This window comes from Nyctibius grandis, chromosome 1, assembly GCF_013368605.1.
Source record: "Nyctibius grandis isolate bNycGra1 chromosome 1, bNycGra1.pri, whole genome shotgun sequence".
NCBI classification, from domain to species: domain Eukaryota; kingdom Metazoa; phylum Chordata; class Aves; order Nyctibiiformes; family Nyctibiidae; genus Nyctibius; species Nyctibius grandis.
Window position 1 is genome coordinate 109,395,348 of NC_090658.1, and position 25,859 is coordinate 109,421,206.

At 41.7% G+C, this 25,859-nt stretch overlaps 1 protein-coding gene across 1 annotated transcript in view; it reads right to left on the bottom strand.

Annotated features, from left to right (window-relative positions):
• Nucleotides 1-25,859, bottom strand: part of DLGAP2 (DLG associated protein 2) — a 427,755-nt gene that overhangs the window by 12,484 nt on the left and 389,412 nt on the right. Inside the window, exons 8-10 of the mRNA XM_068396649.1 lie at nt 21,502-21,851; nt 4,842-4,927; nt 3,197-3,612 (exon numbers count right to left, since the gene is read on the bottom strand). Coding sequence (XP_068252750.1) covers nt 3,197-3,612; nt 4,842-4,927; nt 21,502-21,851 — 852 coding nt within the window. The remainder of the gene's footprint in view (nt 1-3,196; nt 3,613-4,841; nt 4,928-21,501; nt 21,852-25,859) is intronic.

Consider the following 25,859-nt stretch of genomic DNA (forward strand, 5'->3'; position numbering starts at 1 on the left):
TTCTGTGAAAAGAAAGAGAGAGAGGTTATTTTTGCTGCAATTATTATCGTCTCCTTTTCTAAGACCTGATGAGTGAATTTCTTAAAACAACATTATGGGAGAAAAGCTACAGTGAAAGAAAAAAAATCAATACAGCAATCAGACAGCTTTCTGTGATCTCAGGGCTATTGTGCTAACATGGAAAATGAAATTGTTTTCTAAAATACAGTCCTATTTTAACTCTTCCTGTGCTTAAAACAAAATAGAAATGGGATCATTAAGACAGCCTTCTCCTATGAGATGCAAAGCTATATTTGGTTTTCAGGTACAATTAATATATCCAGGCCAAAAATAAATGATTCAGCATTAACAATGACAGTTTGAATGTGCAGACTTTGCTGTGAAGTGTTTTGGGAATAGTAGCTCCTGCTGGAAGATGGAAAAACAGATTTAGTTTCTTCTGGCTCCCCCATTTGCGTGTATTTTCTTCAGGGAACTGCCAAATACTTGAATATGTCAAGATACATTTTATGCTGGGATATCATTAAACTTTAGTTCTTGTGGATACATGCCTTTCAACCTCCATAGCTCAAACCGGGGATACAAAATGTGCCAAAGACTCTAACAGGAAAAAAATGTTTCACACTGAAATTTTAAAATGCTGTGAAGCTCATTCCCTCAGTGAAAATGATTCTCTGATAACTTCCTTTGACTTGATCTAAGCTATATTAGGTGAAGGGATACCATTTCAGAGATAATGTAATCTGGAAATTATTTGAGGAAGATCTCTTGAAATGAGTCACATAAAATGGAAAATCGGAAGTCTGGGTGTCACTTTTGATAATCAGCTGAAGACAAACATCTGATTTTGCATATGCTACATAGACCTATTCTCTAATAATTTCTCTAACCTATTAGGGAGGAAAAAATGTTCCCCCAAACACAAGCAACTAACCCATTTTGGTTAGTTTAAAAAGGGGATTTCAAGGGTCCATTTAAGTTGTGTTTTAGTAACTCTATATCATGGAATTGCTCTTTCTTTTTCTCTTACAGAGTAGAGTCACCCTGCAAATGGGGAAACATAAAATCCGGATATACCATTTTGTTTTCTCACTGAAATGTTCTAGGTTAAAAGGGTGTCACTAACTCCGAATATTAATAAAAATTACTGAAGTCCTATTTGTCTTCATGTCCTCTGTACAATTTGCTGAAAACTATCTTCCTGATTGCTGCTTCCCCGTGCAGCAAGGTGTTTCAGAGTATTTCTGGAGTGCAAGAGCATAGCTTCATGTGGTGGGAGGGAGGGTGGTACTGCACCAGGAACAGGTAGTCAGCTAAAGTCAGCTCCTCCAAGTTTTCCTAACATAGTACTCAGCTTCATATTCCAGAGAATAACACCTCTAACTCCTTATCTGTGTTTCCAAGCGAGGAAGGAGTACTAACATGAGAGTATTTCCAGTGCTCATTTCATGTGGCTGTGCGTTTGGCTGTGCATGAAGAAGAGCTTGCAGAGAGAGGAGGTGGGAGAAGTCCACCCCTTGCCTGCAGACTCCTCACTGGCCTTCTAGGGAAAGAGAGGGGCTAACTGCCTGTGTGTTTCTCCCCTTTGCTCCCTAATAATTTTACTCTGTCCAAGGAGATTAAAGGCTTGCTCTTTGAACTTCTGCTTCAGACAGTAAGCACTGATGTCCCCACATCAGTAACAGGCAACCTTGGAAGCAGGTGCTTTGAGATAGTTAATGACGGCAGAGAAATGTCAGCATTCAGCAGTGCAAAGATTTGTGGAATTGAAAAATAAGAGATATACGGTAAAAAGAAGTATTAAAAAAATAACCATTATGTGAAAGAAGGCTTGGAAATACTCACACAGGCTAAGCAAAGCAAAATATTTTATTATTCGTACTTTAACAATCCCTAGGAGGGTATTAAAGTCTTCACAATATCAATGCAAAGGGAAAATTCTCAGCTCAGCTCTGCCATGATGAAAATAAGGACAAAAACCTACACTCCAGAAAGCACTGGAGGCTGAAGGAAGAAAAACAGCCTTATGCTCTCCTCTACGCCAAATCCTATGTTGCTACTTGGCAAACTTGTGCCCAATATAGTGGAGAAACATGACTGTAAAATAAAAAAAGATGAGGTAAAAATGGAGACATTCTTTCTTTTGAAAAGGTCAGTGCAAGAAATAGAAATTGGCCTTTTGGTCACCATTGGGGCCTGGCCCAAGTCCTGGGGGTAGATCATAGCAAGAACTCATTGTGGGGGAATGAAGATGATCAGGAAAGAGTATTCGGAGGCAACGGTGAGATTTGTGAGAGTACAGCAAAAGATGCTAGTAAGAAAACTTAATATGAACTAATTTGTGATCTGAGAAAATCTCGGCTGAGACAATAATTCAGATTGGCAGGGATTGAAATATTTATAAAACTGAGCCTGAAGAACAAGGATAATTGACCTCAGAGGGAATCACAGGGAGCTGGCTACTGAGTGCTAGGACCACTTTGATATATTACTATCATTAGTGCTGGCTTGGATCTTGTTCCAAAATAGTCTACATTATTTTTCACTTTATCCCATCACTCCTTTCAAGGTGTCCACAGGATGTGAGAGAATAATAATGATTCTTGACAAAATTGTAATAAGAAAATGCAGCTGAACTATCTAATAGTGCATATGCCTGTGTAACTGCAGAAGTGCTTTAACTATTGTTCTTGCCTGCTCCTTTCTGTTCTTCCAACAGACCCTCTATGATAGGCAGAAGTGCCTGTAAAGGAATGAAAACAATCTAAAATTACCATTCATTAATAAGAGGCAAATTCTCAGGTTTCAGGAAAATTGCAAAAAAATGTCACGTAGGACCACCTTGTGTGCTCTGGCAAAAGGTCAAGCATCGGAGGCATAGAAGTGAGTTGGAAGAATGTGTCAGAGTTGGAGCTGTGAAGGAGCTATTGCACCGTTTGAGCCATATCTAATACCAGCCTTTGGTCCTATGCCTGACTCTATAGCTGGCTCCTCAACTACTTCTACAAAACCTTACCCTGGGAAACGCCAGCTTGCACAGTCAGTTTTGTAGGACAGGGGTCTTATATTTAATGGTTCTGTAGAGTGTCTTTGGTACTACAAAATGAATAAGGAAAAACTGCAGACCACAACTTTATCCTAACAGATTTCTTATTTTAGCAGACATCTATAAGAAAAGATACTGAAATGTTCTTACTTTCTTCAGAAAGATCATTTTCTTCTGCTTCTCTTTCCATTTCTTTACACCATCCTTCCATTCTCTTCGTTTCAGTATGTAGCAACTTCATAAACCAAGATCCGTCCCGTCGACAAGGAGACATTCGACCAGTCTCTACTGTCTCAATGGCTGGCTCTAGCCAGGGTTCTGGTGGTGGAAGGTTTGAGGTGTCAACTGGGGTCCTATAGTCTTCTCTATAACTGAACAGTCCCTGTGTCCGTACAGTTCTCACTGCGCTGTATTGGGTGGGCGTGCTGGGCTCTGAGTGCTGCTGGAATGATGAGCCAAACTGAAGTCCCTTGTCCTCCATGGTGATGTGTCCTGGAAAGCCCTCCAGTTCCAGGTCAGCCTGGACAGCCGCTGTTACACTGTTTGAGCGCTTGAATCGTCCGTGTCTTGGTGAAGAGGGAAGAAAGAAAAGAGATTAAGACATATAAATCCATATGTGATTACAGAGGCACAGAATAATGTTTCAGTGAATGGATTCTGGTTTTCTCCTTGGACTTTATGCTAAATATTTTTCCTTTGTGCATATCTCACTAAAAGAAGACAGTGAGTAACAACAAAGAGGAAAAGCAAAATGCATAGTGGCATCATTGATCTGAGCAAAGATACAAAAGAAAATTATTTAAATTATCTCTAGAAGCAAATATGGATTTATTCTCATACTACAAAATACCATGCATCATTACTAAATGAACTGGAAATAACTAGCAGAACTGCAGGGTTACATCTCCTGATAGAAGCCTGTAAAGCACATGTATAGAAAAATTTTAAATATTAAGAATTGTAATTAGATAAAATCTGAAGATCTGCTAAGTTTGGACTGTTGAGAATCCTTTAATAAAAGAAAAATAGTAGCAGCAGGTTTAAGACTGTGGTGTTTTTTTACTTGCCTCATAGGATGGTCATTAAATGTTGATTTCTATTGTGATACGCCACCGGATAATGACATTTTAGAAAAGATTTATGTTAAAAAGTTAGACAGAGAAGCAAAGATTATTTGTGAAATCTTTTCACATCTGAGTGTCTTGTTTCAAATTACTTCTAGTCAATGATGGTAAAAGGCAATTAGCAGCCAGATACTGTCTGACAGCTGCTGTGAAATGAGATAATGGTCCCAGTCCAGTACTTAACAGGCAGTGCCTGCCAGGGATAACTTGTAGGTTAGTACATTGGCCAGCAGTTTTACAAAGCTAGAGAAGGACGGAACAAAAGCTGATTCTAGTTTAGCATAAAGGTACCATGGGTTACATCCAAACCATTATATCCCCCTGTGTGGACTGGGAAAGCCTGGATCAGCATGAGGGGTCCTATCGAAGGAAGAGTATTCCAACATACAGCAATTTGTATTTGTTCTGCAATAATGAAATTATATTAATCCACTACTTTAATTTAAAACTTTCTCTTCCTTCCCTCCAATTAAAAACTGGAAATTTAATTAAATATTAAGCAACTGCTAAGTAATCTCTACAAATTTTACCAAATGACCAGCATGCGCATAAGAAATTTGGCTTTGTGAATTATTTAGGGGCAGCACTTGCCAGATGTTTGTTATTAACTCTGTTTACAAATGTGCGCCGTGTTATGAAAGACTACAGATTTTTGTACATGCTTGAATTACCGTTTTTCATCTTCCACTTGTATTCCAACAGAATGGTATTCCCGTAGGCCTCTGCTTTCAGTATCTGAATCAGTTGCTGTTTCCACCTAATTCAACACAAAAGAGACATCTCCAGAGTGAGCACTGATGACTCAGCACTATTTCTACCTGCACTCATTCAAAATTAGTTATATATTTCCTCTCTTACTGCTAAGAAACACCTAGCACAGTAAAATAAATGCAATAGGTATTCAGCTTGGTATCATTTCTTTGGTGCTGTGTTCTATAAAGCTTTGCACAAGTACTTCTGTTCTGCTATGTAATTCCCTATTTCAAACCTAAGCAGATGCAATTACTCAGTTCAGTGGAAGCAGGGAGTAAGCTTGGTCTGGAAGAGCTGTTCTTAGAATGAGGAATCCACAGGACAGCGCCGTTTTATATTATTATAAACCAGTCTCATTATAGTCCTTGATTTGCAAAATAAAATAAAATCTCAAGTAGCCTGATAAACTTGCAAGTGCTAAAAAGAAATGCTGCAATGAAATTTTATCGACAACTGCGTTGACAAATACAGACCCATTTAAATGACGTGAGGGATACAGCAGAATGCCATATCTCACCTTTTTTAATAACATGGTCCCGAAAATGCTATATCAAGCAAGTAATTTATGCATTTTTTATAGTATTCCCATCTGAAATACACTTACTGAAATATATTCATAGTAGGGTTTTCTTCATAACCACATTGCTTTTGGAAGTTTCTGTGGGATTTTATATAACACTCCCCACCACCACACTGCCCCCAAGTCTTTGACACAGACATAACGAGTGCTGCAGTATGCAAATTATACTGACTCAAGGGAGAGTCCGGGAAAAAGAAAGAGAGTAAATTGACTTTTCCTTTTGAATGATATTTTCACTGTTAAAGCAAAAGAATATTATCAGCAATCAGTTTTTCAACATGTGCGCTCCATATGTGAATTCAAAGAATACATCCTGTGATGAAGACAGGATAACATTTCCCCTCGCGGAAGTCACAGGCACCTCTGGAAGGAGCCCAGTGGCCTTTGCAGCTGTCTCTCAGCTGCACAGTCCCAATCCCACCAGGTTTCTTGAAGAATGCAGAGAGAAGGGGGAAAGAGGGTGGGAAGTCAATGTACATGTGGACTGTACTTCTTGAAGAAGCCAGTTGCTGGTAACTTCTCTTCCCATCTTCAAGCCGTAGCTCCGTGTACATTTGCATGGAAGGGAATTCCAGACAGTAATCAGTACATGCTCATATGTACCTGGGTGTGGATCTTGGAGATGTTAATGAAAAACAACTAGTGCAGGAACCCTTTAGTAAATGTTAATGGCATGCTTGAACTGTACAGTGTAGCATCAGGCACAGGTTTGCCAAAAGCTCCGGATATCAGTGTGGCAACTGTCAGGGAAAGACACATTTCCCAGCAATTCCATTTATTCTGCATGAGGTCTAGGGGAAAGTGCACTCTGCCATCTGTTTGCACCTCGGCTGTTGCGTGGAAGCTGGCTATATTCACTTGGATGGGCAGCTCATTGAGAGAACTGAGATATCAGACTTGGTAACAGTCTCCAGGATTTGGTGTTGCCAGTATAAAAAGAAAGATCCCCCTTGACACTGGCAGTGAAAAAAAAGCCTCAACCACAGAGGTAGGCAGCTTGGGGAAAAAACCCATGACAACCAACCAAAACCCAGGCAAGCTGGTTTCCCAGTTAAGGTGGGTCTTGACTGCAACATGGGTGAGAAGCTTAATCTGTACTTGGAGGGTCAGCCTCTCCTGAAAGAACATTGCTATAAGTAGAACAGCCATAAGGACCAGTTTCTTAGCGCGAGAGAGATCTATCAGGAAAGACACTCTTATTTGTAGCCTAGAAGGGTCCAAAAGAGTCTTGAATAATAAGTTTAAGTGAGGGACGAGGCACTGACATAGCCCTTTCTGGGATATGAGAAAAGCTGCATATAAAACATCTTCATTAGAGACAGGTGAGCAGAAATGAATTAACTGGGCCAAGAATGAGATACTCATCTAGTCTGTTGGAGGTGAGCAGAGAGGCAATTTACACTTATAGCCTTGACTACAGTGATGAGAGCTCAGTCAAATATGCATAGACATGTTTTGAAGAGTGAAGTCAACTTATGCTCAAAGGCAGAGGAGATGCTAGGTAGTGAATAAGAGCAGATAGCACAGAATACTCAGACTGTGGCTCTTGGGTGTGCCTGTATGAGTGCTAGCAGGAAGATGATATCCAAGGTGGGGAAAAGTTTTCTAGAGGAAGACTTTTGATGTTGAAATCCACAGCAACATCTGGAGTGGTCAGGAAGTCTAAACTGTTGCTAAGAGCTATGGGATTTGTCTTCATCCCCAAAGCAACCAGTCAGTCTGAGTTAAAACACATAATTTATGAGATTTCTGAGTTTAAACTACAATAAGTAGTGACATCAAAGGGCACATCTTCAACCAGGGATTTCATCTCCTTCTGGAGATAAGAAGTCTGGAAGATCTTGTTAAAGTTGCAGAGACCATGGCCTTCCAAGCCATGTCTGATGCATCATGTAACACCTGTGAAAAAGCCAGAGAAGTTATCTTGATCTCAGATACAGTCGCTATAAAGCACTTATTGGAGGAGGAGAGTGACAAAGGAGACTGTAATTTCTGTTACTGAAGAACAGAAAGCACTTGGCAGTTTGGAAAGTGACACTTGAGGGATGCTTAAGACCACGATCTCAAAATCAAGATTTCTTCCTATTTTCAGAAATTGCAGTGGTTATTAAAGTAGGTGATAGTGATATAGGAAATCTGATCTCCTGAGGATTTCCAGTCTATCGTCTTGGTAGTGAACAGGCAGGAGACAGGTAATTAACAGAGAATGTCAGTGGATTTCATCGTGTCCTTTCAGACTTAGCAAAGATAGTCAGATATCTGGTAGTGTTGATCTCAGATTATGGGAATATTCGGTTTCATGCATTCTCCAGGAGGATGCATGAAGGTCTGAGCACTTTGTTTCCTAAGTCATGGAAACAAAGTGCTGGCTGTGACAGAAGGCAGAGGATTAATCTTCTGCAGAGTATGTGTTCAAAGTGAACACAGTGGAAGGTAACTATGCGACAGGCTCTAACTTCACAGTGTCCCAGTGATGAGGCTAATATCTCTCAGGACAGTGTCACAGGGAGCAGGGTCTTCCTTTTATATCTCCTGCCTCAGAAGTTTGAAGTATAATGAACAAAACTGCCAACCTGGACATTATGGACAATAGGTAGTCAGGGTGATTTTGAGGCTACATCTCTCTCCTTATAGAAGCAGGAGAAAATGTCAAAGTGCCATGACCAGTTAGTTAAAGGCTGGAGAAGAGACTCACATGGTAGTGCTTCTGACAAGGTCTAATGACAGTGTGAAGGAGAGTCACAGCATAACTGATTGTGAATGGCAATCCAAAGGCATGGAAAGAGTTATTGACTCTGTCGGGGTTCTTAAAGCTTCTTCACAACAGGTAAGATGCTGATGCTGGTGGCATGATGAAGTCAGTACACCTGCATTGCTCTGGACCACAGCTAGGACTGTGTTGGACAGCCAGCATGGTTTCACTGAGGGCAAATCATGCCTGACAAATTTGGTGGCCTTCTACAGGGAGCTGAAGCACCTCCCCTACTAGGAGAGGCTGAGAGAGTTGGGGTTGTTTAGCCTACAGAAGAGAAGGATCTGGGGAGACCTTATAGTGGCCTTCCAGTACTTAAAGGGGGCCTACAGGAAAGACCCCTCCTTAAAGAGGAGGGATTCTTTATCAGGGAATATAGTGATAGGACAAGGGGTAACAGTTTTAAACTGAAAGAAGGTATATTTAGGCTAGATATTAGGAAGAAATTCTTGACTGTGAGGGTGGTGAGACACTGGAAGAGGTTGCTCAGAGAAGTTGTGGATGCCCCCTCTCTGGAAATGTTTAAGGCCAGGTTGGATGGCACTTTGAGCAACCTGGTCTCGTGGAACTAGATGATCTTTAAGGTCCCTTGCAACCCAAACCATTCTATGATTCTATTTTATTCTATGATTCTATTGGACTGGGTCCAAGGAAAGGACCAACATCATTACTTCTACTTCTGGGATTGTTGATCAAGATCCTTGAACTTGTTCAGATGAACTGCAACTCCAGATGATGGTGTCAGTGACGCAGGCACAGGCTCCACAGGTTTGTGGGCAGCCAGGCTGAAGCAGCTGAGCAGTTGGGAACACATCAGGACCTCCTGCTCATTCACATGGCTCAGTATGGAGGGACAGGACATTGTGTGCCAGACCAGACCTGAGCCGAAGCCAGACAAAAGAAGCCAAGCTGACATCTCCCCATGTGTCAGTCTTTGCCTTTAGTTCCTTCTAAAGCATTGCACTTCCTTCGTAGACTGATATCCTTAGGATGACCATTTCTATATCCTATGCTTCTTGGAACCTACTGAATGAGTCCTGGGGGATGAGGTGGAGGCCAGATTGCTGGACATGGAAGTAGGCTAAGGAAGGTCAATGGTATCATATTTGAAGTGCTAACATACAGCTAGTAACACTGTGGAGGTGGGCAATAATCAATGGACAGAGAAGAGACTTTTGCCTTCCATAAGGATGTTTCAGCAGCTCAGACATAGTGCTGTTGGAAACATGATGGTCTAAAGATATACAAACAAGGAAAGGTCCTCACAGAGAACATCAATTTGGACAACTGATATTGGAACAAAGCAGGCAGACTGGCAACACACACTTTTCTTCGGTATTGCATATCAAAAGCATATCTGGTTTTGCCAACTGCATTGTTTGGTTTAGAAACAGATAGTGTGTCTTCTTTTGAACTCTGCTTCTGATGAGTGGAGGCAGATTTCCCTTTTATATTTTGGATGGGCTGGTATCTTTCCATTGATGCAACACACTGAGGAAAAGTCTTTTTCATCTACCTGTTTTCAAGTGCTTTCCTATTGGTATTTCCCCTAGAAGTATATTCTGAATTTGCACAATATGCAATTGACACCTAGAATTTACAGACATAAATGAAGTAATCTGCTCTAAAATTTTATTCAAAACAAAATTATCAGGAAAATGATAGCCCAGGTATCAAAATAAAAACGACATTAGTTCCATCTAAATATAAACTGTTGCCAAATTATCCTTCCCTCTAGCTTGCCAAGGCTGACACTGACTAAACAACCTGATGATTGCGTTCATATTTTAATGCTTTCATTTCCTCACTGTGCCTTGTAACAGTAGGAGAATGCCATATTTTTTTTTTTTGGGTGTGTGCAATCTAGGATTGCAGATATTGTAACAACCAACAAAAAAATAGATCTGGAAAATGGAGGCAAATGCCAACACAAATAAAAGTGGGAAATAGCAAAATAATTTGCACTCACAAAGAAACATGAATAAATAAATTGCATTTCTGAATGACAGATATTATAAAGACTCCTGCTAGAAGACAGAAGGAAACTCTTTAGATTTAATCAGATTGGCCAGGCTAGATTCAAATGAGCAGAGGAGAAAAAGTAATATGTTTGTTTTGATTGTGTGGCTTCTGAAACTCAAATAAGTCTTAATAAATCTGGTATTATTCTCTGTGATTCATCTTTGTTTTAATACTTGCATGGGTTCTAAAAGCCTTAATATTTGCAAATTGGTCCACAACCTCAGTAAAGCAAAATAATGTGAAAAATTATATGTCTATCTGGTTATGAGGGAGTCTCACACAGAAGAGGAAACAAAAAAATAACCAGACACTGACCAAAAGCAGAAGTACAGGAGACGATCTAATATAGCAGGTCATCTTCCTCTCTCCTTGGAAACAAAGAAATTTAAAAGTTTGGCACTCTATGCCACAAAAAATGTTGTTTTATTGGGCTTACAGTATGTCCATAAGGCTTGTAATATTAATAGCAAATGTAATGGAGCATTTTGAGATTATTTCTATCTATCATCTTATTTGTCTTAAATTTCACAAAGGAATAACACTCCCCTCCACGTTTTTTGCTGCCAATACAAAGAGCAGACAATACTATGAATCCTCTGTGATCAGTCACTGCTGACTGATCCAGCTCAAAATTTGAAAACTGTCAGATACTGCACTGACTTGGTAATAAATGATCCACAAGTAAATTATACTAACACAAAATTATTTGAATAAATGCAAATCACTATTGCAAATAACTTGCTTGCTATAATCAATCTTGGTTTGTTTATAGGCACTCATTCTAGAAAAGGATGCATGAACTGACTAAATTATTCCTTCAAAGTATTCGCAAAGCTTTCTTAGCTGATAATTTTAACTACTTAAAAGCAACCTTTATTTCTGTATTAATGTATTCTTCTCCTCTTAAACATGAGCACTGCAACATAACATTGTAGTGCCCTAAAAATTCCACTCTAAGCTTCTATACACGCTGTCTCTAAGGGAGGCTTGAAGTTAATATAGTCAAGCATATGAAAACAGATTTTTAACCTGGTGCCTTTCGCTTCTCTCTCATAAGCATCAGTAATAAGAGTCCTTCAGGCCACATTATCTCTCCCCATGCAACTTCACTGCCCTCAATGGGTTTTCGCTGCTGTAACTGATTTGTTCTATAATTAGAATTTCATAAACAATCTCTCTGATGATGCACAGGAAGGGAAATAATTCACCTTTCCTCTCTTGTGTAGGCTTCCCAATGATAACAAGAGTGAAAAACGGAAGAAAACACTACATTTGACACTAGATCAAGTACATGTAATTGTGAATGCAGATAACCATTCTTAGGTACAGGGAGATCTCATTTGTATGCAGTGACTTCAAAGTAGAAAAAATACTTCAAATAAAACTACAGCACTAACTGCTACTGCTTTCCTTAACTGATGAAATACTTTTATCAGCCAAAAAAACATATACTCTTTCAAAACAGTTTTTAGAAACTCACCAAAATAAACTTACAGTTTCATGCTTGAGTGATTTTTTTATGCCTCACCCCAGGGCTCCATTTTGCTACTCCACTACTTCCCAGCAGAACATCTGGACTACTCAAATATGTTGTGTGGCACAGTCAGTGTTAATTACCACAAAAATATCCTACAACAGGTTGAAAACTTCCACTGCTCTTTTACTTTTTGCTAAAAAATGCATGCTAGAGTTTAGAAATGGAATTCCTGTCAAGCTAATATGAGATAGTAACAACAAAATAATGCCCACAGCAGTGGTTGCTCGTAGCTTTTTTTGGTGCATTTAATGCTAAGTGGCAAATCGTTCTGAACCAACAAATATTCTGCCAGGCAACAATTTTGGTCTTGCCCACTTTGAATGTGCCCAGACAGAGCTCCCACGGAAGGAGGCGATGGTGCAGGTCGCAGGCTGCAGGGAATGCTACAGCGTCTCTGTGGTGTCAGGGGGCTGTGTGCGCTGTGAGCAGGTAGATGATCTGCTTGGCCGAGCGGCACAGCTGCAAAGCCAGGTTGAAAGGCTTCAAGCCGAAGTAGAAAGGCTTAGGAGCATTCGGGAGGCTGAAATGGAGATAGACTGGTGGAGCCAGGCTCTGCCCTCCCTGCAACAAAAATGGGAGCACCTGCCGGAGAGCTCCCAGGATCGAGGGACCCCTGTACTCTGCCCCTCTCAGGTGGAAAATGATAACCTAGAGGAGAGGAGTGAGTGGAGGCAAGTCTATGGCCGTGGCAAAAGGCGAGTGCCCTCCTTGCCTACCTTGCCTCCACAGGTGCCTCTGAGCAATAGATATGAAGCCCTAGTGGAATACAGCCGGTCCACTGGGGATGTGGTGGAGAGGCAACCTATATCAGAGGTCCCACCACAGTCAGAAAAACCTGACAGGCGTATAGCTACCTCCTCCACAAGGAAGAAGAGAAGAGTTTTAGTGGTTGGAGACTCCTTTCTAAAGGGATCTGAGGGCCCAATATGCAGAGCTGACCCCCATCACAGGGAGGTCTGCAGCCTGCCTGGAGCCCGAATCAGGGATATCACCAGGCAACTCCCCAACCTGGTGAAGGCCACAGACTACTACCCCCTGCTGATCTTCCAGACAGGTGGGGAAGAAGCTGCATCCCGTAGTCTGAGGGGGATGAAGAAAGACTACAAGGCCCTAGGACGGTTGGTGAAAGAGTCTGGGGCGCAAGTTGTTTTCTCCTCCCTCCTTCCATTTTCAGGTGATGATGTGGGATGGAACAGTAGGATTCTCGCTATTAACGCCTGGCTACGAGACTGGTGCTACAGGCAGGGCTTTGGGTTCTTTGATAATGGCTGGTTTTATAAGGCAACAGGCGTGACAGTGATACATGGGAAAGGTTTATGTCGTAGGGGCAAAAGGGTTCTGGGACAGGAATTAGCAGGGCTCATTCGGAGAGCTTTAAACTAGATTCGAAGGGGGATGGGGTGGTAGCTGGGCTTGCACCACTGGGGCAACGCTCTAGTGTTGAGGTAGACCAGGAGGCCCCCCATCCCCCTGGGGTGAAGTCAGGGGGTGAATCTGGGATGAAACCGCTGTGCCCAGCTTGCTCCCTGAAATGCCTGTACACCAATGCACGCAGCATGGGGAATAAGCAGGAGGAGTTAGAAATCCGTGTTCGGTCGGGGGGCTATGATCTAGTGGCAATTACAGAGACATGGTGGGACGCCTCGCATGACTGGAATGTGGTCATGGATGGCGATGTCCTGTTCAGGAAAGACAGGCCACTAAGGAGAGGTGGTGGAGTTGCTCTTTATGTGAGTGAGCAGCTAGAATGTATTGAGTTCTGTCCAGAGGCAGATCAGGAGCGAGTTGAGAGTTTGTGGGTGCGAATTAAGGGGCAGGCTGGCAGGGGTGATACTGTTGTGGGTGTCTATTACAGGCCACCGGATCAGGATGAGGAGGGTGATGAGGCCTTCTACAGGCAGCTGAGAGCAGTCTCACAATTACAGGGCCTGGTTGTTGTGGGGGATTTCAACTACCCTGATATTTGCTGGGAGGCCTACTCAGCCAGCCATCCTCAGTCCAGGAGGTTCCTCCAGTGCATTGATGATAACTTTCTGATGCAAATGGTGGATGAGCCAACTAGGAGAGGAGCGCTGCTGGATCTTATCCTCACTAACAAGGAGGGTCTGGTTGAAGAGGTGAAGGTTGAGGGCAGCCTTGGTTGTAGCGACCATGAGATGGTAGAGTTCAGGATCTCATGTGGCAGGAACAGAATAGCTAGCAGAATCACAACCCTAAACTTCAGGAGGGCCAACTTTGGCCTTTTCAAGCAATTGCTAGGGGAAATCCCATGGGACAGGATACTAGAAGGTAAGGGGGCCCAAGATAGTTGGTTAGCGTTCAAGGACTGCTTCTTCCGAGCTCAAGATCAGAGCATCCCAGCAGGTAGGAAGTCAAGGAAGGGGACCAAGAGACCTGCATGGTTGAACAGGGAACTGCTGGGCAAACTCAAGTGGAAGAAGAAGGTGTACAGATCGTGGAAGGAGGGGCTGGCCACTTGGGAGGAATATAAGTCTGTTGTCAGAGGATGTAGGGAGGCAACTAGGAAAGCTAAGGCCTCCTTGGAATTAAACCTGGCAAGAGAGGTCAAGGACAACAGAAAGGGCTTCTTCAAATACATTGCAGGTAAAACCAACACTAGAGGCAATGTAGGCCCACTGATGAATGAGGTGGGGGCCCTGGAGACAGAGGATAAAAAGAAGGCGGAGTTACTGAATGCCTTCTTTGCCTCTGTCTATACTGTTGGAGGCTGTCCTGAGGAGCCCTGGACCCCTGCGGCCTCAGAAGAAGTCAGGATAGAGGAGGAATCTGTCTTGGTAGATGAGGGCTGGGTCAGGGACCAATTAAGCAACCTCGATGTCCATAAATCCACGGGCCCTGATGGGATGCACCCGCGGGTGCTGAGGGAGCTGGCGGAAGTCATTGCTAGGCCACTCTCCATCATCTTTGCTAAGTCGTGGGCAACGGGAGAGGTGCCTGAGGACTGGAGGAAAGCGAATGTCACTCCAGTCTTCAAAAAGGGCAGGAAGGAGGACCCGGGTAACTATAGACCGGTCAGCCTCACCTCCATCCCCGGAAAGGTGATGGAGCAACTTGTCCTTGGTGCTGTCTCTAGGCACATCAAGGATAGGGGGATCATTAGGGGCACTCAGCATGGCTTCACCAAGGGGAAGTCTTGCTCAACCAACTTGATAGCCTTTTATGAGGATGTTACCCGGTGGATAGATGATGGTAAAGCTGTGGATGTGGTCTATCTCGATTTCAGTAAAGCGTTTGACACGGTCTCCCACAGCATCCTCGCAGCTAAACTGGGGAAGTGTGGTCTGGATGATCGGGTAGTGAGGTGGATTGTAAACTGTCTGAAGGAAAGAAGCCAGAGAGTAGTGGTCAGCGGGACTGAGTCCAGTTGGAGGTCTGTGTCTAGCGGAGTTCCGCAAGGGTCGGTTCTGGGACCAGTTCTATTCAATATATTCATTAATGACTTGGATGAGGGATTAGAGTGTGCTGTCAGCAAGTTCGCTGATGACACAAAACTGGGAGGAGTGGCTGAGATGCCGGAAGGCTGCGCAGCCATTCAGAGAGACCTGGACAGGCTGGAGAGTTGGGCGGGGAGAAATTTAATGAAATATAACAAGGGCAAGTGTAGAGTCCTGCATCTGGGCAAGAACAACCCCATGTACCAGTACAAGTTGGGGACAGAGCTGTTGGAGACCAGCGTAGGAGAAAGGGACCTGGGGGTCCTAGTGGACAACAGGATGACCATGAGCCAGCAGTGTGCCCTTGTGGCCAAGAAGGCCAATGGCATCCTGGGGTGTATTAGAAGGGGTGTGGTCAGCAGGTCGAGAGAGGTTCTCCTCCCCCTCTACTCTGCCCTGGTGAGGCCGCATCTGGAGTATTGTGTCCAGTTCTGGGCCCCTCAGTTCAAGAAGGACAGGGAACTGCTAGAGAGAGTCCAGCGCAGAGCCACGAAGATGATTAAGGGAGTGGAACATCTCCCTTATGAGGAGAGGCTGAGGGAGCTGGGTCTCTTTAGCTTAGAGAAGAGGAGACTGAGGGGTGACCTCATTAATGTTTATAAATATGTAAAGGGCAAGTGTCAAGAGGATGGAGCCAGGCTCTTCTCAGTGACATCCCTTGACAGGACAAGGGGCAATGGGTGCAAGCTGGAGCACAGGAGGTTCCACTTAAATTTGAGGAAAAACTTCTTTACGGTGAGGGTGACTGAACACTGGAACAGGCTGCCCAGAGAGGTTGTGGAGTCTCCTTCTCTGGAGACATTCAAAACCCGCCTGGACGCGTTCCTGTGTGATATGGTCTAGGCAATCCTGCCCCGGCAGGGGGATTGGACTAGATGATCTTTCGAGGTCCCTTCCAATCCCTAACATTCTGTGATTCTGTGATTCTGTGATTCTGTGAATGTTTCATTATCTTAGATGGCAGTTAAGAAAATGAGCAACAGTAGTTTGTGAAAAGAGTATAAAATTAGATGGCTTTAAAATAACTGTTGCTTTGTTTTAACTATGATTCCAACAGCTAGGCTTTCAGTATTGGGACCGGTCCTGTTTAACATCTTTGACAGCGACATGGACAGTGGGATTGAGTGCGCCCTCAGCAAGTTTGCCGATGACACCAAGCTGTGTGGTGCAGTCACCATGCTGGAGGGAAGGGATGCCATCCAGAGGGACCTTGAAAGGCTTGAGAGCTGGGCCTGTGCAAACCACATGAAGTTCAACAAGGCCAAGTGCAAGGTCCTGCACGTGGGTCGGGACAATCCCAAACACAAATACAGGCTGGGCGGAGAATGGATTGAGAGCAGCCCTGAGGAGAAGGACTTGGGGGTGATGGTTGACGAGAAGCTCAACATGAGCTGGCAATGTGCGCTTGCAGCCCAGGCGGCCAACCATATCCTGGGCTGCATCAAAAGCAGCATGACCAGCAGGTCAAGGGAGGTGATTCTGCCCCTCTGCTTCGCTCTTGTGAGACCCCCACCTGGAGTACTGCATCCAGCTCTGGGCCTCCAACATAAGAAGGACATGGAGCTGTTGGAACGAGTCCAGAGGAGGGCCACGAAGATGATCAGAGGTCTGGAGCACCTCTCCTACAAAGACAGGCTGAGACAGTTGGGCTTGTTCAGCCTGGAGAAGAGAAGGCTCTGGGGAGACCTTCTAGCAGCCTTCCAGTACCTGAAAGGAACCTACAGGAAAGCCTACAGAAAAGTCCCTCTCCAGAGGGACTTTTTACAAGGGCATGTAGTGATAGGACGAGGGGTAACTGAAAGAGGGTAGATTTATTTTAGATATGAGGAAGAATTACTTTACTGTGAGGGTGGTGAGACACTGGAACAGGTTGCCCAGAGAAGCTGTGGATGCCCCCTCCCTGGCACTGTTCAAGGCCAGGTTGGATGGGGCTTTGAGCAACCTGGTCTAGTGGAAAGGTGTCCCTGCCTGTGGCAGGGGGCTTGGAACTAGATGATCTGGAAGGTTCCTTCCAACCCAAATCATTCTATGGTTCTATGATTCTACGACAAGTACGGAGGCAGCCAAAATGCAACCGCTGGATGGGAACTCTGCTAACTGGCTAAGACTGTAAATTCTGACTTATTTTTTATGTATATATATGTATAGGTCAATGTTAACTCTAAAGGCCAGGTTATAGCCTCTGTACCACAGAGGTGTTATGAAAACTTTCACTGACTTCTGCAGGCCAAGGACTTCACACACTTCTCTCACCAAAGCACAGTCTGACAGTGATTTTTGGGAGCAGAATGAACAATGCTTACCTCCAAAACTTTGGATCATTTATGATCCAAAGACAAGTGTAATCAATGCGAGTATTTCTTTTGATTGCTATGTGTACACTGGAAGTAGAGCACTGACAAGGATGGTATAACCTAAACAGTACAAAGAAAATGTTAATGCTCATCCAAGTAAGTGTGCCGTGTGGGTACAAAATGCTTTGCCTTAAAGGGAAATTCCAGTTTGAGACTGCAGAATTTCTTGAACAAAGTTTTTACCATTCGATGTTAATAATTTCATTAAATATATATATAACTATTATGCAGAAGTTCCTGTTTTGACACAAAAAGTTAGGCAGGCGAGTTATTGCACTAATCCTCCTGAATGCAGCTTTTGATTTATAAGAATGATTTGTTTAATGAAGATTCTGGAGATTAAAAGAACCCCTAGATACTTTGAAGCATGGTCTCCTGATGATAAATGAAGATGACAGAGTCCATTCTCTACGCTACCACTAGTGCTCGTCTCCAAAAATATCATCATGAATCAGTCTCCACACTTACAACATTTGTTTCCATCTCATCTGCTTCCGGGGTTTCTGTTCATTTTGAGAAGCCTAGATGTCTTTTAAACAGAGAAGAAACAAAGGACTGCAGGTTTTCAAATACTTGAAACAAATAAGGAGTAATTTCTTGACATGTTTTCTCATATGTTTTACAATCCAAATGCTTTTAATATGAAATTGTTTATAACTAGAGCCGTTTTTGAATGTAAATCATTAGCATATATAGAAGGGTATGCAAAAGAGCAAGGAAAATCCCTGAAAATATATTAGAAATAACCTTATTCTTGACTTAGTGGTTATTTTACTCTAGACAATCTCTACCCTCCATTTTAATTCAAATACTTTGATTAGTCTTCTGCTGTCATGATAGAAGACAGATATGAAGACTATAGCTACTAGTATTACTGGAGTTTTATTCTTTGTTTTATATATATATATATATTCTTAAGAATGCTGATTAAATCTTTAATCCTAGAATCAGTATTTTGCAATTTGCTTGAATTTAGGAGTCAACATCTTTTTCAAGTGCCTACTGACACATCTGACAATATTCTTCTTGATGTAAATATATCAGTGAAAAAAAAAAACAACAGCTATTTTGTGAAAAAGCTTTGTCTCTGAAGCTTTTTTTGTTCAAAATTCCCATCTGGGATAGGGCTAACATACTGTGAGATGGGTTACCATATCTGTGGTGTTCTCTGTCCTTGCAGACTGGGTGCTACTGATCTTCATAGTAAGCCCAATGCTCCCCTAGGAGCTTGGGCTCCCTGTGCATGTGAATACCAATCCTATGGCAGATGCCTAGTATGCTAGGACTTTTTAAAAGGACTTCTATTCATTACACATACACTATACAAATCATATATACCAAAGAGATGACAACTCTAGGCTGGTCCATAGCAGTTCCACATGCAGAGGCATCGCTGGTCGTTCTTTATCTTTGTGCCCCTCTGCTCCTGTATGAAGCTCCTTTGTCAAGCATTCTCATACCAATGTGTTAAAGGAATGAAACATTAAAAAATGCACAAATTAACCATCCTGATAGCAAATTAATTAATGCAAATAAATGCAAATTCAATGCATGACCCTGGCATGGCATGCTAATGAGAAAACAAGTCATTTAGTCATTCAAGGAAATATGCAAATAAAAACCATCCTTTTCTAAGGTCCTTTGATGCAGAAGTCTAAAAGAAATTAAATACTTTAACTGTATTTTGGGGGCATAAATACTATTTGTGTAGTTTGCAGTAAGAGTATTCTACCCTCTGTTTTTATTCCTTACAAAGCTGGCAACAGAAATACAACAAAATGCATTTTCTGCTTAGAAATGCTGCAGAAAGGTATTATTTTTCACACTAATGTGAAGTTTTAAACTTCTTGCAGAAAAAAAAAAACAAACAACTAAAATGTCCTCTCAGGATATTGTGTTGAGGGCAATTTTGCAATTTTAACCTTATCTAATGCCAAATGGTACAACCAAGCAGTTTGTACTTCTCAAAAGATAACAAAAAGCTCATCCTTCTAAGACCTGCTGTTGCAAACAATATTTGCCTTGTTCAGTGTGTGCACCTGAGGACCAGTATTATGGGCCAAGCGTCAGATGATAAGTTGCTACAGAAGTTCCGCTGCCTCCATGGAAATCATGGCACAGATGTTTTTGCGGATTATAAGCACACAGTATTAAGCACAGCACATACCAAGAAGGGTCAGAGCCCAGTGAAAAGTACTGGTCATCATCTGCAGTAAGAAACAGGATCAAGTGATGTAATCAAAGTTTCAGAATTAATTGCTGAAACACCAGGACTGACTGAAGGAAGACACCAACATTGTTAAATACCACTGTGCCAAACTGCTGTAAAGAAGAGACAAGAACAAGACTAGATACTATTCCTTTCAGAAGAACAAGTTTCAGGTTAGGGGCTAAAAGGTACCCAAAATTACCTGCTGCTCCTTTGAGCTTTTCAGAGTTATCTGCTAAGCCCCTTCTCTGAACAATTTAGGATACACTAATTACTTTGTAAACCATTTGAAAAGTAGCCATCTGAATATTTTACGATGATTGCTGTTAAATTGCATTTTACTCTTCTGCATCTAAAGAAGCAGAAGCAAATACTTTTATGTTGAGAAATGGACAAGCAGCTTGCTGGCAAAGCCTGTGCCTTCCCCTTAGTCTAATATGTTGTGGAACAGCAAAATTATGGCACACTAAGATGTTAAACAGTGAAGCTCAATCAGTAGCTGTGACATGCATAACCCAAATATTTTTCTCTGATTGTATTTTGAAATTAATGGAAATGGAATTACTACTTTTTAAAGAAAATAATATACTTCCTAGTAGATGAACAGTCACTCACTGGACTTTGTTACATGGACTATTACCTTCTCAAGATCTATGTTGCTGTCTCTACAATACCTGTAACTATGCCAAAATACTTGGCATTTCCTCTACAGCTGATATGGCAAAAGTAGATGTTTTTAAGCACAGGAGTGAACCCAGTGATGTAAAATGTAATATTCACATACTTAAAATTACATATGTATCTAAGTAACAGCAGAACAGTAGCCTAAATTTCCCTCTACTCTCTCAAAGGACTTTGCATTCTCTGCAAGTTCAATTTCCTGATTTTTATTACTTGGCATTTCCTAGAGATTTAAACAAATGATGATTGCTATCTGTAGTGCTTTCCATTTAGTAGAAGGAATATTATTCAGGATTTGCATTTGGAATCGTCTTATTTCTTTCACCTGAAACAACACAATGTGACTGAGCTTTCCACAGTCTGACAGACATTTTGTCAGGTGAAATAAATATTGCATATTTTGGTGGACAAATGGAGGAGTGCTCAAAGACTGTGCTTATTAACATAATTTCATTACTTGTCATCTGTAATTATGCTGTATCTACACCAGCACATTTCTTTATCTTCCTCGGTTATCTTCTCCCCAGCATAACAAAAAGTAAGGGCAGGGGGGCTCTTTTTCGGTAGAACAACTTGAAGATCCAGCAGCATTACACATTTTCCAAGGTCAAAAGAGAAAGATAATGGAAAAAACACAGTCAAATATTTTAAAGCTGGCATAATTCTATAAAAAGGACCGTGAATTCGTGGAGGGAAGGAGATGAACATGCTGTTCACCTGTAGCTCTGCAGTATAATTTTCATATCAAGTGTTAATGACAGGTAACCTCCCTAGAGATTTATTCATTCATTTTCTTCCAGGTACAGCATATTAGCCGAAGACTTTTCTGCACAGCCACGTTGCCATGATGTGAATTCCAATTAACGCTAAGCAGCCAGGGGTTGTTTGTTAGATTATGAGAGCCAGTGAAGCTAAATGACTCATTCTATGCTATTTACGGAAAGAAGGCAAGCAATTCATCACAGAACAGATGTTAATGATAGGCTACCTGGATCCCTATAGAGGAACGTCGACTCTTAAGAAACTCCTCCGCTTTTGTCACTAAAATGGCCTTGTCACTGGTTCGTATTGAGGTGCTCTGGCTCTCGGACGCATGGCGCTGCGCAGCCGCAGTTTCCAAGGCGAGGTTCATGGCCTTGTTACTGTCCAAACTGTCGGTGGAGTTGTACATCCCTCGCCCGTCCTGCGGCCACGGGGAAATCCTCTGAGTCCGGCTGTCGTGATATGCGTCCTGGGTGGATTCTGTGCTGCTCTGTGCTGTGACTGAGATCAGTGGCTTGGAAGTGGTACGAGGGGGTACCGGTGGTGGTGTTTTTTTGTAACTTGTGTAAGTTACAGCTAGGGAAAGAATTTAAAGAAAAAAAAAAGAAAAAAAAAAGAAAAAGAGAAACTAAGATTAATCTGATAGAAACTTCACGACAGAGATCACCTTAACATTAACAATATGCTATGTAAAAATGAAGATGATGCAACATAGTGCTCTTTGTGAACCTCACTGTTAGCTGAAAGTGTCTCTCAGAGTCAGATGGGTATCCACAGTGACATTTTATTTCAACAAAGAAGCAAGGGGTGGAAATGGGAGTCCCAGATTATGGTGAAGATGAAAGAGAATTAGTGAGGATTTGTGTGTGTTAAGACTTGTCCTGTGTAGGTACACACTAGGGCTTCTGAGGTTGTTTCCGCATGGGGTAAAGCTGATAAGAGAAATAAAGGAAGATTTTTTTTTCCCCTCTTGTTATCATCTTAACTGTGGGCTCTGTATTAACACAGTGTATTCAGAAAGTAGCATTGACGTACTGAAACTAAATTTCATTCAAAAACTTCTACTTTACGGTATGCCACACTTTAACCTCTAAAAATACTTTCAGGTGTACTGGCTGGAATTAGGCAAGATTGGCAACTTACACAAAAAGCATATGTTTTAAAAATATCCACAATATGGTTAATAAAAGGAAATTCCAGGCATGCAAAAAATGCTACAATATATGCAAAGCTACTAGATACTTGGACAACAAGCAAAAACTACAAGTAATACCAAAAGCAGTGACTTTTTCTCTATTTTCCTTCAGTAAGCCTTAAATCCTCAGAAGATGCATTGAAGGGGGATATACTCAAACGCAGAGAACATGGAAATATAGATATAAAAAAATGGGTCTGAAACAGTGGGAGAACTGGATACACATAAGCAGAACTAAGACTTTTAGTCTGATGAGCAGAGCATGTCTGAGCTGGTTTAACACAGATTCTGTCTTGCAGCAAAAGGCTCAAGAAACGATTCAAGAAAGCTCTACAGATGCCGAATTGTTCCAATACTGCTTCCTTACAAAATTTTAGAGATTTCATAGAGATAGATATTTAGTCATTAATATCACACAGATTAATTTTCTAATCATCTAAGCCCACTATGCTTTTTTGGTACTAATAAGAGCATTTCTGTTATGGAAGTGTTTTTTCCCCAAAGCACATAAAATCATAATTCATAAAATTAGCAACTGATACAAAAATGCATTATGATATAGCTTTCCATATTCCCGTACAGGAAAATCAAGTCCAATTCATTTCTTGTATAATTACAGGAAGATAAAGAAAATTATTATGTTTCCCTGTGACAATAATGCTGAAATAGCATAACATATACATCCAGAGACCAGGATAATGAATGACTTAAGGAAAAGGTTTGCCTTTTTCTGGTGGCATTAAATGCATTGGACATTGCAACAGTGACTCAGGTAACCCTGGAATTGGGGTTCCTTGAGTCCAAAAAGGATTCTACAAGAGTTCCTCTTCCCATTATACAGATATGGGCTGATGAGCAATGCAGTCAGGAGTGCCCCTCTAGTCGTGCTTTTTGATATGAGGCTGCGTTGCAGCTCTCTAGAGAGAAGAGACCAGTTCAGGAATTTGCTAATACCTGTGACTGCTGAGCCTGTATCGCCAGGCTAGCCTATGGGAAAAGTGAGCCTAGAGAAAAATACTCAAATTTTGCATGCTTGATAATCATAAATAAAAGGGCAATCATAAATAAAAGAGAGTGAGGCAGAGGTAGGAAGTGAAAACCTTCATTCAAAGCATGTTTTGGATTACTACTGATGCCACTCAGTCCTGGTAGAGATTGAGAGTCTTACTCTGAGCTGAATTGCTCTGAGTGAAACACGTGAAAACACGCTCTTCAGATTCTGAGGCTGGATGCTTTTTTTGAAGTGCCATTTTGTTGTCCTATGACCAGTCTTATCGCCTGTCAGTTTTGTAACCAGAAGTGAAGAAGAAAGAAAAACCCAATATTTTTCAGTTGCTTTAGGGAATACAGAAAGTTCACGAAAGAAGGGAGAGGCTCTAAAGCTTGGAAATTAAGACTGTTTTATGAGCTCAAGCAGTGGCTCTAAGGAATGTTTCCACTAAGAGAGTTGCCATAATACTGCTCCCCCACCTTCCCCCTGCAAATGTAGATGCAAGTGATCACAGTGCTGGGAAACATTAGAAATAGAGTCAACGGGGTGAAATAGGGTGAGTGAAATCCAGAAGAGGAAGCTATTTTTACCTATAACATGAGACAGGTTATCACTGTTGTAACTAATTTACTTTTACCGTCTTGTATTCTTGCAAAAGAATAGCAGTGAATAATGAAACATATGGTAAATGCGATAATGAAACATCACAAGCAAGTACATCCCTACTACTCGGGCAGCAGATCACTCCTCTGTCTAATGAATATAAATGTTAAACTTCTGTTGCAACCCTTCATAGCTAACTTAATCTTCATTTACATTTCTAAAAAAGAAAAATTCTCCTTGTGGCAAAACTAAAACAGTCACTTGCTTTTTTTTTTTCCCCCTAGGATTGAATATTTTATTCTGGAAATTTCTGATTGTTTTGGTGGAGTGACATGTGTTAAAGCCACCAAGTATTACAGTTACTGCACTATTCTGGCAAGCATTTGGTCATGAGCACTGAACAGGAATTAAAAAACCCACAGACGTTCAACAGGGGCAAGAAACCAGGAGAAAGAGTGAAAGTTCATGAGAAACTGGCAACATATTTACAGTGAAATATGGCAGGAAGAAATCCGATTAATTTCTAAGCTACAGTCACAGAGATCAAATATTGAGCAGGGAATAAAAAAGTCCATCTCTGCACAGTTAATGAGTTCATATCTGGAACAACAGTTTCAGAGACACAGAAATCTGGGACTAATTGGTGACTGTAACAAAATCAGGTGAAAGGATGGAGGTGTGAACTTGTGAGGCAAATCTTGCCAACAAATTCTATTTGTTTTAATCACTCAAGCGGTTCTAGTGAAGTAAATGGGATAACTAGATGAATAATGTGACCAAGACTTGTCTTAGATAAAATTGGTATGCGTTGCTGACTTAAGAGATGACTACCTAATAGATTAGGGGCTTGTTAAAGGAGAAAAGTAATCCTGTAATTCATGGTTTACTTTTCATGCTTGGTCTTAGGTCTCTAACAAATAAGCATTGGCTTAAGGTCTGAAGCATGAAATTTTATGTCACTTTCAAATTTTTTTCCATTAATTATTACATCTGTGAATGTTCCTGTTACCAGCAGTAATGTCTTTTTTATCATGTCCAATTCTTGGCCCTAGCAATCACACATACCATGTATTATACATGGGAAGAAACATTTTCTCTTCCTAACAGAAAATGAACTTCCTTTTCTTTTATCATCCCCTTCTTATGCTGATGGACAAGAGCTCCTGTCAGCTTTGCATCATTCACTACTTCACAAATTTTATTGGCCTTAGAGGTTGTTAGTTCAAAGTAAGCACATAAAACCTCAGCACTGCTTCATGTCTTCCCCATTTTTTGGTCCCTCATTCTACAAACTCCAGAGCTGTGGTGGGTTTTGCCATCCCTGCAGGGAGGGCTGGTGCTGGGCAATGCAGTCCCGGAGCACTGAGAGCTGGCCAAGGACAGTGCCCGAGTAACTCCATCCAGGGCACCGGTGCTGGAAGCTGAACTGGGAAAAAGACTGGGATGGAGGATGCTTGTCTTTAGTCACAGAGGGACAAGCTGGGTGTCAAAGTCAGCACAATGGCTGGGGATGAAACACAGTGTGAGGACAGGGGCGTGCAAAAGCAGAGCACCAGGAGGGCAGAGCTGTCACAGTGAGACCTTAGATCGATTTAAATTGTGGACTTCAACAGAAGCAGAGACATGCTTCATGTTTTGACATATAAAACATCAATCCTGGATAATCTTCTGTTGTTTCTGTGGCTCACAGAAGATGACCAAAGATTTCTGATTTCTTTAGGTTTTTTGAGTAGTTGGGCATATGCTGGGCACTCCTGATATTTCTCTCACCAATCCTGCTGCTGAACAATGAGGC